Source organism: Danaus plexippus, chromosome 11, assembly GCF_018135715.1.
Source record: "Danaus plexippus chromosome 11, MEX_DaPlex, whole genome shotgun sequence".
In the NCBI taxonomy this organism is placed as follows: domain Eukaryota; kingdom Metazoa; phylum Arthropoda; class Insecta; order Lepidoptera; family Nymphalidae; genus Danaus; species Danaus plexippus.
Window position 1 is genome coordinate 6,484,414 of NC_083544.1, and position 11,699 is coordinate 6,496,112.

The window sequence follows — 11,699 nt, forward strand, 5'->3', positions numbered from 1 at the left end:
AGAAATAGTATTAGAAGCCAAAAAAATATTGAAAGTAAATAGTCATGGTTTTGCCTCAATGAATGCAATTAAACGTAACATGTCTAGACTACACAGAGAAAGTAGTGGAAACTACTAGATGGCAATCATTACACGTCTCTCGATCTCATTGACAATCATTTAACTTGCGTTATTTTTTCTTTTGTAAAGTAAGACATATTATTTGTCGGATAATATTATGTTCCTACAGGCGTAATAGGTACACCTTTACATGTAGTGATGTATAAAACAACTGACGTGATTTAAACACATCCCAGCTTGAGTAAATTATCTTTTACGTATGATTATCTACTAACATGCTGTACACTCAAAGAAGAAGTTACAATATAACTTATACCTACTCTCTCGTGTTTGCTCCACACAGTACTCAAGATTATAATTAGTCCAATAAATAAAAACGTTGGCATTGGCAAAAAATTCCACGATTCCAGTGCGATGAAGCCATAGCTGAAGAAAAATTATAATAATTTCACAATATAAAAACTGTATACTCAGTCTAAATTTGCATAGTTATGATAAACGGAGCGTTAATTGTTTTTTATTCATACGTATCACATTATTGTATTGAAGTATGTTAATGAATGAGAAACGGGAAATGATTCGTGTGTAGTGTGACCATAGATGCTTGGGAATTGTTGGAATTATCTTATAGAACGACAAACGAGCTATGAATGTGTCTTGTTTCGTCTTTAAAAACTTCTATTGTAACTTTGTCCCGAAATCCATACCGTCCTATATAATTTTGTAGTTCTGAGAGTTTACGTTTTTGTATCGGGCAGTTTTGTCTGAATCATACAAAAATATCGCAAAGCGGTCTCACGGAGATCGATTATTGACTGGGACTTTATCAGCTTTGTTGTTTAAATCGTAATTACTACATTTATTTTGTTAACATTAAATATTATTTATAAAAGTAACACCTAAATATTCATACTTACCTCTGTATTTCATGATATGAAATAATTTTTTTAAATAAAACAACAGTTATTTTTAAACTTATATTAAACATTCTCAACTATTTTAATTAACTATAACATTTTTGTCAGATTTAACACTTTACCATCTAACAATACTTTAAACATAAAACAATAATTAAAATAAAATTTACTTAAAATGTAAAAATTTTGATGACTTTAAAAAAAAATGTATCAATCAAACTCCTTTGAATACAGATAGTAAAAACTTAAGGAAAAATATTTTTATAACAAACATTATAATGTAAAGAAACTTAAAGTATGACATAATTTTTTTTTTGTCAAGAACAGTTATCGATGATAGAATAATTCAAAAGATAAAAAAAAATGAGAATCATTTTATATCATCTGTGAGCAAAGTCCTTATCAAAGCGGCGACTATAAGGACAACCTCGATTATCCTGAAAATATAAAAACAATATCGTTTCAAGGACTCTATTATTTATATATAACAATAATATCGTCTTTTTTCTTAAAATAAAATACTTAAATTGAATTCTTTACTTGTAAGTCGATAGCTAAAATAATGACGGAAGTTTTATTTTTTCGGACAGGCCACATAATATACAAAAAAATATACACGATAGCGGTATAAAGTTATTAATTAAAAAGGCCGGAAGGTATTTTTTTTATATTTATAACGATAATGAAACAACTCCTTTTTTTGCTAATTATTTTTTGTTACAAATTCACTTACCAGAACTTTGCATATACAAACTACATATTTCCAGTTTGATGCTATTATATGCGAACATTAAGTAATAAAAAAATATACAACTCGATATTTTATAATAAATAAAAATAATTTAATAGTGTAATTCATACATGTAATTGTATTATATACATACGTATATATCCGTCATGGAAGCCATCTTCTAGGCACCATCTTGTAAACGGCGTACACTAGAGCGCCCGCACACGCGGCGCGGACACACACACGAAGGACGCGAGTCGACACAGACGGCGGAGGGACCCTGAATGAAACGATGACGTCACATTGACATACACGAATAGAATGGAATGAATGAAGGATTACGACAAAACAGTTCGGGACGGCGTAGAATGATGACGTCACATGAGTAGAAATGAATGAATGATGTCTAAGGTGCAATTAGTATAACTTAAATATTGTTAAGTTTTGAATTTGGAACACTCATTTCCGTAGTCGATTTTATTCCATCCGTAACCTGTTTGTCGGATATGATCTTACATGACTATATCAAACAGTTGAAACAGAAATATTCTTACTTTTAATGTATATTCTCCTTCATTGTTTCCTATATGTGTATAATTTTCATTATTATTATATTCTTTATCTATCTTCTTTAAAAAGATGATTAAAAAAACAAGCTATGTATAAAAGTTAATGAAACTAATGACCTGTACACTGGATCTATCGACAATTGCGATATATACAAATGTAATTTATCATACATTGCAACAAATAAGTTATAAACATTAAAAAAATATATAATTACTTCAACAGCGGCGCTATATCTTGTGGACTGATTTTGCCCCAGTGTTCAACAATACCAGCCACGTGACCTATCCCGACAACACCGACGATTCTACACGGCTCCCGACCTGATAAATCAAATATAATATCAAAAAGACACATTGAATATTATAATATATTTAAAATATGATTTATATAGAAACCTATATATAAGTAATAAGTGTGAACATAAATAAGGCTTATTTTAATTTATCCCGTCAAAAACCCACTTTGTTTTATTCAGGTAACTGATGAAACCAGAGTTTTTACTCTGGTTCGTAACACTATTGTTCAAAATTTAATTTAAGTACTTCAAAACGGATCTTGCGACTACGTTTTGAACTTCGTACATGGCTTTGAGAGATTGAGAATGAAAAAAAAGTTTAGAGCCAGTTTCACCAAGTCCTGCTTGTTAAATCTAAACGAGCCGTCTATTAACAACGGATTATTAAATGACAGGTTAAATGACCGGCTACAAAATTATTCGTTCTTGTTATAAGACGACCAAATTCAAGTTATATCGTTTAATACGACATGTTTGCTACAATGGACCACTTTATCCCTCGATACGTCACTTGTTAGCTAATGCGAACAAATTGTATATATCCTTAATTGCATAGATTTGGCACAAAAAAGCCTTCTTTTCACTTTACTAGGTTGTACCTCTCAAAATCGTGTTGTCAATTTATTGGCATATAAATTGTGATCAAGTTAGAAGTGATGAAAGGACTATCTAATTTGCAATTTCATAGAAAAGACGGTGGCAAAAATTTTATCATCAATTGAAAAAGAATTCTTAATTCACCTTATCCATAAATACAATTGAATAGTCGAAAATGACAAACATGCTGTAACTATGGTTACCAAATATCAGGGGTGGGATTGGTCATTTGAGTTCTGACACTACAATAGATTAACAGTCCGTTAGCCATTTGACGGACGTCTAGAGAAGGAATTAATATTAATGCCTTGTGAAGTCATTTAAATAAACATTAGTGCGTGGTGGGACGTTCTATACATCTAACAGTCCACCGCACGCCTTAACAAGACATCATTCATTTAACATTGTTTGGTTAAACTGGATCTTAGTATAAAAACAACACGATCAGTTGTTTTGACGTCATTCTAAACCCAAGATGGCGGAGCTGTTAAGATGGCGAACTAATTTTTTTCTACATTATTGATATCAAACGAAATGACAACAATTATTTGTTAACAGCGCCATCTTGTGTAAATTTTTTGATAAAATCTTTTTCTGAATCTCAAACTCACGTGGTTGTAGAGCAGCAACTTGTAGTGAATGACTCAAATACATGTCTCTCTCAACTACAAACACACGCTTCAATGGCGGGAACTCTTCGGCCATTTCCTCCAACATGTCTTCTAGCAACTTCTTCTGTTTACATCTCTCAACTTCCTCTAAACTGATAAAAAAAGTGGTACTTATTAATTTAAAGGCAAAAAGAAAATATTTGGAATGAAAAATTTATGAATACAAGCCTACATTTAACCTACAAATTCCGGTTTATAGCGTTCCGATAAAATAGTCCACTAGTTAGTAAATATCGTGCTAAATATATGTATATATTTATCACGATATTTATTTTTAATAACATCACAATAAGAAACGATATTTTAAAATATATGTAGACTAAAACAATATACATGTCGATATAACTACTAACGACCATTATGCTCTTAATGGATACAAATACATATTTTTATTAATACTTGAATGTTTTATGAAATAAAAAAATGTATGGATTATGTTTTTAGTTTATTTGGACCTAGTTTTTGTCTGTGACTGGACTTCATATACAACACATATAATGGCTTGATCCCACAGGAACTACAGGGAGTTCTGGGGTATATCATATGTACCATTCTGATGTCTAAGAGCTACATACCTATATAGTATAAATATAAATATGTATATATATATATTTATATATATATATTCTAACTAACTTCGGCATTAATAATATAAATAGGATCAATTGTAATAATTCCATCAGTATTTTAATGAGTTTCCTATAATAATTTATTACCTGATAGTCTGGTTGGATGTGAGTAAGTGCCATATGAACCGTATTGTCTGACCCCAGGTCAATGAGGATATAGCTCTGTGTAGTGTTATATCGATGGCTCTATCACCGAGTTGGATAACACAGTTAGGTATCTTTTTGGCCTGTGGAAAAGATGATAATTAATTATAAGAGCTCATTTTTATTAAGAGAATAATATATAAAATATACGATAAATATTAATTTTATTGCCTTTAAAAGCTATATATATGTTTCCTAACATATTATAACAATTTTCTGTATAATCCAATTATAATTCCTATAGATTTGTCCAGTTTTTTTTTAATGAGTATACTTTTATAGCTGAAGCCAAACAAACGCAAGGCTATGTATGCATTAGGTAACAGTAAGGCGAGAGCGTCATGAGGGAAAAACACGTCATGATAAAATGTATAAATGTTATATACAATATATATTTTCATACAAAAGATAAATGTGCAGAACAAATTTCTAGAAAAATATCCAAAAAAAAAAAAGTATATAAATATATAAAGTGTAAAATTTAAATATTTTGTACTAAAAATTATGCTACTAGGTTACATATTTTATTATTCTTTCCAATAATTTCAATTAACCTATGTTTTCATTACTTTTACATTTACATTACTACTTGACAAAATGTCTAAAACTAGTGAACTTATTATACATTGGCTGGATCCCAAATATGTGATATGCAACCCCCTTTTACTAAATACATTTAAATGTTTACAAAGTACATCATTGGTTGAACAATATTGATCTGTCCGTCTATTTGTTCCTGATATCTAAAACAAATGGTCAACTTTTGATGGTAATTTAACTTGGTACCTGAGGCTGCTTGAATAGGAGAAACTTTATGAATTTTGATAGAAAAAAATTACTATACCTCAGCCATAGCTCGTCTGAATTCACCTCCGGGGGCCATACCGAGCTCACGAGTGATGTGAGCTGACATATTTAACAATAATATGTACATAAGGCCATTAAATACACCATTTTCAGCCATTGTTGTCCTGGATTGTAATAATATAACTTTTATATTTTTATGCTAATATGTACTATGATATACTACTATATAATTTAACATAATAATTTTTGTTTAAGATAATGACATAATTATATAATATTTAAGATCTATAAATACCTTATTTTAGCTATATTGATATTCTTAGCTTCCCTCAATATAACCTCTTCATCGAGCAGTAAGATATTGGTTCTCTGTTCACATAACTCTACCATTACAATATGCGGACATACTTTTTGTATAACCTACAACAAAAAAAAAACATATTGGTTATGGAATGCAATTATTGTCTATTGTGCAATTAACAATTATGTTAACATATTTCTTTATTATCTATAATAGAAATTTAACAGAAAAACATAAAAACAAATTTAAAAATTAGTAACTATTAATGTATTAATATTACTTTGAGAATAGCTTGGAAAGGATTTTGCAACAAATTTATTTTTATATATATTAATTTAGATGTATCTTAATTCTTATATTTATATATATATATTACCTTGGATACATCTTCTTGAGATTCTAAACTGAAATGAGCAGTTCCAACAAGATATATCTTCCCTCCATCAGGAGCATCCAAAACAGTCACTGTATTCGGCAGTCCGTTGTCAGGTTCAACATCTGTTGTACTATCAATTGCTGACTTTTTTTCACTGTCTTTGGTGGAAACATACAATATTTAAAAAAATATAATACTTTTAAAAATTATTAAGGGCATAAACATTTGTATTAATGAATAACAATTTAAAGTAAAAGTAGACAGGTTTTATTTTAAAGATAATTTAATTAAGTTCAATGTCATTCAACATTTCGATAACTGAATTGTATTATATATTTTTTTAATGCCTTACCTTGTGAATCATTGCCATCAGCTATGTTTACTGTATCATCAGATAAAACCTCTTTAGTCGGATATGGAGATGAATTGAAGAAGTTGGATCTATCTAAAAATTTACATATATTATATTAAAAATTCACATAAAAAAATAAATAAATGAGAGCACAGATCTATCACTTTTAAGTCTTGGATGTTTCCTTCGTGTCATCACTCTAAAGTTATTATAATTTAGCCGTGACAGACGACAGGAGTAAACTAACTCATATACAATGTCATAGAAACCTAACAAGTGTTACTCTTCAAATGTGACATGATTATCTTTGTGAAATGTTTCATATAGGACTATCAGTGTTAACAGAATAAAAAAATTTAATAATGTAATAAATATCTATACTACTATCAACTTCACACAGTTGTTTATATGATTAAAAAGGTTTTATGTTATCTTCTGGTTTCAATTAATAAGTTCTTTCCCAAAATAGCTAATGCGATCTTCATCAACTCTAATTAACAATGAAAAAATTAACATAGAAAATATTTTGTAAATCAAGTCAATTGTCATAAAATTTCACAATTGTACTAATGTTCCACACATCCTGATAAATAGTATCATATACCAAAACTAGGTACCAACCCCGGCTTTGCACAAGCTCTTTACAAAAATATAAAATAGTCTATTTAATTTTGAGAATTATTAAACTTATATTATGATAACATTCAAATGATACACCCAATTTAAATAATTTAAAAAGTAATTTACAGATAGTGATGTAGGCTTGAAAATGAAGTAATTTATTTTGATAAGACTTAATACCGTAGTTATGTAAATAGCTTTCCAATAAACGTTTTAGGACTGTCAATTTTTGAAAGTTATAAAATGGATATAGTATGTTATCCTTCAGGTATAGATATATGCCACTGCTGACTTTTTTGTAGACCTATATAAGATAAACAATTCCACCATATATTATTTTATTATATCTCAAAGATTTAAGGCAGAATTTTTGTTAAAAGCTCTCAGATGGCTCATGTTTTGCCGACATCTTCAACAAATATTGTTATTGTACACACAAGTAATTACTAAAACTTAACAAATTACATACTTAAACCTTCCTCGAGAATCACATTATTGAATAGTGATATTTGTTTGATAATCGGTGCACTAGTTTTTCCATTTATTGTGAACAGACAGACAGATGCAGCGAGGTTTTATAATATGTATTAATAATGTCTAAAATACCAAGGCTTCACCAACACTTTCAATATCTACATGAACGAAATTACAAATAAAAGACAATCAAAAATTTAAAGCCAAAAAATTCAATGTTTACTATTTGAAAGTATGTATTTCTAAACTACATATAGATGGATTGACAGTCATGCTCCATATTGTTGCATTAAAAGAAAATTGTGTGATGAGAAATAAAAGTATATACAATAATATTACCACTTTGTCCTGCTTCTACGTTTTCTTTCATGTTTACATGAGCATCACCACCCCCCTCTTCCGCCTTTAAGAACATTTGACATTCATTCACTATATCACATGGAACGGCTGGTTTCGTCTGATGGGCAAGTAACTGTTCTCTTTCAATCTCAGATTCCATATTACTTACAGCCTAGCTATAAAACGAGTATGACATTTCGTTATATGACGCCATATGGAGGCGTAAGTATATTTATTTAATATTAATACAAAATTATATAAATAAATATGTTTTATAAAGTTTTAATTAAAGGTTACTGGATAGAGAAAGCATATTTTATTAGGTTTTTATGTTGATAACTTCTTATAGTGGCATTTATAATAATATACTTACCACGTATTGAACCCCAATAAAAATATATGGTATTGTGCTCTGATCGCTTAAGATATTCAACTTATATTTTGTCACGTATTTATTAAAAATAAAAAACTTTACAAGACTATAGAATGCAATATTCATATGTGATTTGTCGACAAAACCGACATCTGTCAAAATATACAGAGAATATAGATCTCTAAAACAAAAACATCAAGATGTGTCATAAAACCTATTAATCTATGTTCCACTTCAACTATTTGTTAATAAATATAACTACTAATTAAATAATAGCTAAAATTTACTATTAAAAAATTATAATGACCTCACAAGTCCGAATATTTTATATTTACCCATATCCCGAATCTGACATATAACATCAAACTTTCAGTTTATTACTTATCTGTTCCACTGTTACATCACTGAATTCGGAATTTAATTTTCCGATCACATTTTAAGTTTTCTACTGTGCACTTGGATCGTGGATAAACTTTAAAAAACTTAAAATGAGTGCCTGGAGACAAGCGGGTCTTAAGTAAGTTATTTGTGTACCGAACGTAATATATTTCAGAGTATTATTAGTAATTAAAAATCTGTAAATGTACTTCCAGTTACATAAACTACTCCAACATTGCTGCAAAAATTTTGCGGCGGTCATTAAAACCAGAACTTCGTACAGAAGCTCTGAGACGTGATGAGTCCCATGTCAGAATTACACCTTGGGCTAACGGCAGGCCTGCTCGTAAGTTATACTTATTCACGTTCTATGTGAACCTATTTATACTTTTCAGTAAACATCAACGTACTATGAAATCCGAATCAACATTCAAATGTTACGAAGGTTGAATAATTTTATTCTTATCCATACAAAATATATTATTTCAAAATTTCTTTTCATCTCTTCCCTTTCTTCACCTATATTTATATCATGTTTCATAAATACCTTTAATTTTTCAGATGAAAAGGATTAGATGAGTAAGTCAGGAGTTAAAGGATAGGTTGCAATTTATTTTAAAAGCATGTACTGAATAACATAAATTAGATTATTAACTACTTATTTGTGAATGTAGCCGCCTTCACTGTTTTGTTATTGTCCTGCTATGATCCCAGATACTCCAAAATTGTCTAACTACCGTGAAATATAGTTGTGAATTATAACATGAGTGCCGAGTTTAAATATTAACCATCTTAAAAAAATGTTTAGTATAGTATTGTATGTCCGAAATGCATATTATAAGAAAACTAATTATTATTATTATTCTTCCAGATCTACAACAGAATGCTGCCAAGTAGATGGGTTTAATCAAGATGGTGATGAATAATTTATGTTAGTTATATTGTAATAAATATCTATTGCAAGTTGCTTTTTATTTGAATGACATTCATAAGTATAAAACCGGGGTCAGAATTAAAATAGACATTTATACAAAAAGCAATGAAGTATCTATCATATCATATCGTACATATAACTAAAATTGGAGTGTCTGTTTGTAATATTAAAATAACCTGTTTTTCGTTCATGTATAAAATATACATACATTACATGCACCAAAATATAATTTTTTGAAATTATGGTCTGTCTGTTTGTTCCGGCTTATCGCTAAACTGGTTGGACAAATTTTTGATAGGATTTATTGATAGGTAGCTGATGAAATAAGGAGTAACTTAGGCTACTTTTAATCATGATCTCGAAATTAAGCTTCAGCATGTATGAGTGGGAGGCAGAGCCTACAATGTGCTTACAAATGTTTTCGTTTTTTTTTACGCAGACGGAGTCGGGGGTAACAGCTAATCTTGGATAATATTTATTGATTCTCAATCAAAATAATCTCCATGTTTAAGAAAATTTTGTCAAATCAAGAGTCAAAGGATTAAATAATAATAGATCATTTTATTATACAATATTAAACTTTTTTAATCTCGTAACTCTCACTTGTATATCTGATTCTTTAACTTTGTCAATTATGTTTTTACCAAGTGGTGCGGTAGGATTTATTTCTATGGGCTCGTTTACACTATCTGACTTATGTTTTAACTTCTCCAAGGCATTCCATGCTATCATAACTCCATTGTCAGTACATAATTTGGGTGGAGGTCTAAAGACTTTGCATCCATACTTATTACCAATACACTCAATACTTTTAAATATAAAATCATTGCAGGCAACACCCCCAGAAACAACAATATTTTTGACATCCCCTCTGAACAGATTAGTCATTTCACAATACTTTATGGCCCTTTCTGTTCTATGTGCTATATGTTCAGCCATTGCCAATTGAAAAGCAGCACACAGTTCATTTACCTCCGGAATAATTTCATCACCCATGATATTATGATATTTTTCTTTATGTAACAAATGTCTCAAAAAAGCATCCTGAAGACCGCTGAAACTGAAATTGCAATCTCTATTTCTATTAAGTGGTAATGGGAAATCAAATTGAAATGGATTAACTGCATTTTTAGCTGCCATCTCAATAGCTTTACCACCAGCCATACCTGAATATTCTGGTAAATTTCTCAGTTTCATTCTCCTAGCAGCTTTGTCTAAAACTTCTCCTGGTGAATTATCCATAGTGTCACCAAGTAAGAGAAAATTATCTATTTCTTTCACAAATGCTAACAGACAGTTACCACCCGAAATTAGCAATGTTAGGAATGGTAGTTGTATATCTTGAAACATTCTGGCAGCTAAGGCATGCGCCTCCATATGATGTATAGGAATTAAGGGCTTTTTGTAAATTTTTGAAAGATACTTGGCATACTTGACACCAATTTCTAAACTAATTAATAAACCAGGTTTCACAGTAACAGCGATAGCATCAATATTGTCCATGGATAAAGAAGAATTTTCTAAACACTTAAATACTGCTTTTTCAATATTTTCACGATGCATGTCTCTTGCTATTAATGGATTGACACCTCCATACCTTAAATGCACTAATGTTTGGGAAAATAATGTTTCTCCAAGAATATCCCCTCGTCTATTCAAAATTGCACAACCTGTGTCATCACACGAAGTTTCTATACCCAAAACAATGGGACTCCAAGTACTAAAAGATTTATATCTGTAATCATTCTTACGCCAACAGTTCCTGAGGTTCTCTCTTATAATTCTATGCACATATTTTGAGAATTGCATTGTTATACTTTAAAATTATTAGATCAATTAGTTTAATAACATAACGAGTAACGATTTAATTTTTTATAATTGTCCTACAGATGCCATTTTTCTTCTTAAGGTTAGGTCATTCCGATTATCTCAAAACAACTTAGGTACCAAATATTTTAACGAAGTTTGTTTTATATCGACCTTATCATAAAAACAAAAAAAATGTTTCGTAGATAGGTATTGATTTCAAATATCAAAAAATTGGGATCGTAGTAAAAACCGGGCTGTCAATTTTATGTTATCAAATATCACTCATAAAGTAGGCATAACAATACCTATTACCTGCCCAAAT

At 29.8% G+C, this 11,699-nt stretch overlaps 4 protein-coding genes across 5 annotated transcripts in view; 1 reads left to right on the forward strand and 3 right to left on the reverse strand.

Annotated features, from left to right (window-relative positions):
* The window catches only part of LOC116766024 (uncharacterized), a 78,676-nt gene that overhangs the window by 6,803 nt on the left and 60,174 nt on the right, over positions 1–11,699 (reverse strand). The gene's annotated exons all lie outside the window — the stretch shown is intronic.
* On the reverse strand, positions 1,024–8,417 carry LOC116765678 (traB domain-containing protein-like). Its single transcript, XM_032655252.2, has 11 exons — positions 8,257–8,417; positions 7,884–8,059; positions 6,450–6,542; positions 6,098–6,255; positions 5,716–5,840; positions 5,458–5,584; positions 4,557–4,696; positions 3,781–3,932; positions 2,492–2,597; positions 1,862–1,987; positions 1,024–1,414 (listed from the first exon to the last, which is right to left on the reverse strand). The coding sequence occupies exons 2-10, from the start codon at positions 8,041–8,043 to the stop codon at positions 1,873–1,875; spliced, it is 1,176 nt and encodes a 391-aa protein (XP_032511143.1). The 5' UTR covers positions 8,044–8,059; positions 8,257–8,417; the 3' UTR covers positions 1,024–1,414; positions 1,862–1,872.
* On the forward strand, positions 8,630–9,597 carry LOC116765679 (protein stunted). 2 transcript variants are annotated; one of them, XM_032655255.2, is made up of 4 exons: positions 8,630–8,773; positions 8,850–8,980; positions 9,196–9,213; positions 9,506–9,597. In XM_032655255.2, the coding sequence occupies exons 1-3, from the start codon at positions 8,745–8,747 to the stop codon at positions 9,207–9,209; spliced, it is 174 nt and encodes a 57-aa protein (XP_032511146.1). In that variant the 5' UTR covers positions 8,630–8,744; the 3' UTR covers positions 9,210–9,213; positions 9,506–9,597. The 2 variants fall into 2 exon arrangements, with proteins under 2 accessions (XP_032511146.1, XP_032511145.1); XM_032655254.2 differs by lacking the exon at positions 9,196–9,213.
* LOC116765972 (tRNA N6-adenosine threonylcarbamoyltransferase, mitochondrial-like) lies at positions 10,110–11,681 on the reverse strand. Its single transcript, XM_032655624.2, has one exon. It carries the CDS (start codon positions 11,375–11,377, stop codon positions 10,133–10,135), a length of 1,245 nt encoding a protein of 414 aa, XP_032511515.2. The 5' UTR covers positions 11,378–11,681; the 3' UTR covers positions 10,110–10,132.

Coding starts and splice junctions, on each gene's coding strand:
- LOC116765678 (XM_032655252.2), bottom strand. CDS start 8,043: ATGGAATCTGAGATTGAAAGAGAACAGTTACTTGCCCATCAGACGAAA. Junction 6,256..6,449: donor TGATGGCAATGATTCACAAG/GTAAGGCATTAA, acceptor TTTCCACCAAAG/ACAGTGAAAAAAAGTCAGCA. Junction 5,585..5,715: donor ATCAATATAGCTAAAATAAG/GTATTTATAGAT, acceptor ATTACAATCCAG/GACAACAATGGCTGAAAATG.
- LOC116765679 (XM_032655254.2), top strand. CDS start 8,745: ATGAGTGCCTGGAGACAAGCGGGTCTTAA. Junction 8,774..8,849: donor TGGAGACAAGCGGGTCTTAA/GTAAGTTATTTG, acceptor ATGTACTTCCAG/TTACATAAACTACTCCAACA. Junction 8,981..9,505: donor GGCTAACGGCAGGCCTGCTC/GTAAGTTATACT, acceptor TTATTCTTCCAG/ATCTACAACAGAATGCTGCC.
- LOC116765972 (XM_032655624.2), bottom strand. CDS start 11,377: ATGCAATTCTCAAAATATGTGCATAGAATTATAAGAGAGAACCTCAGG.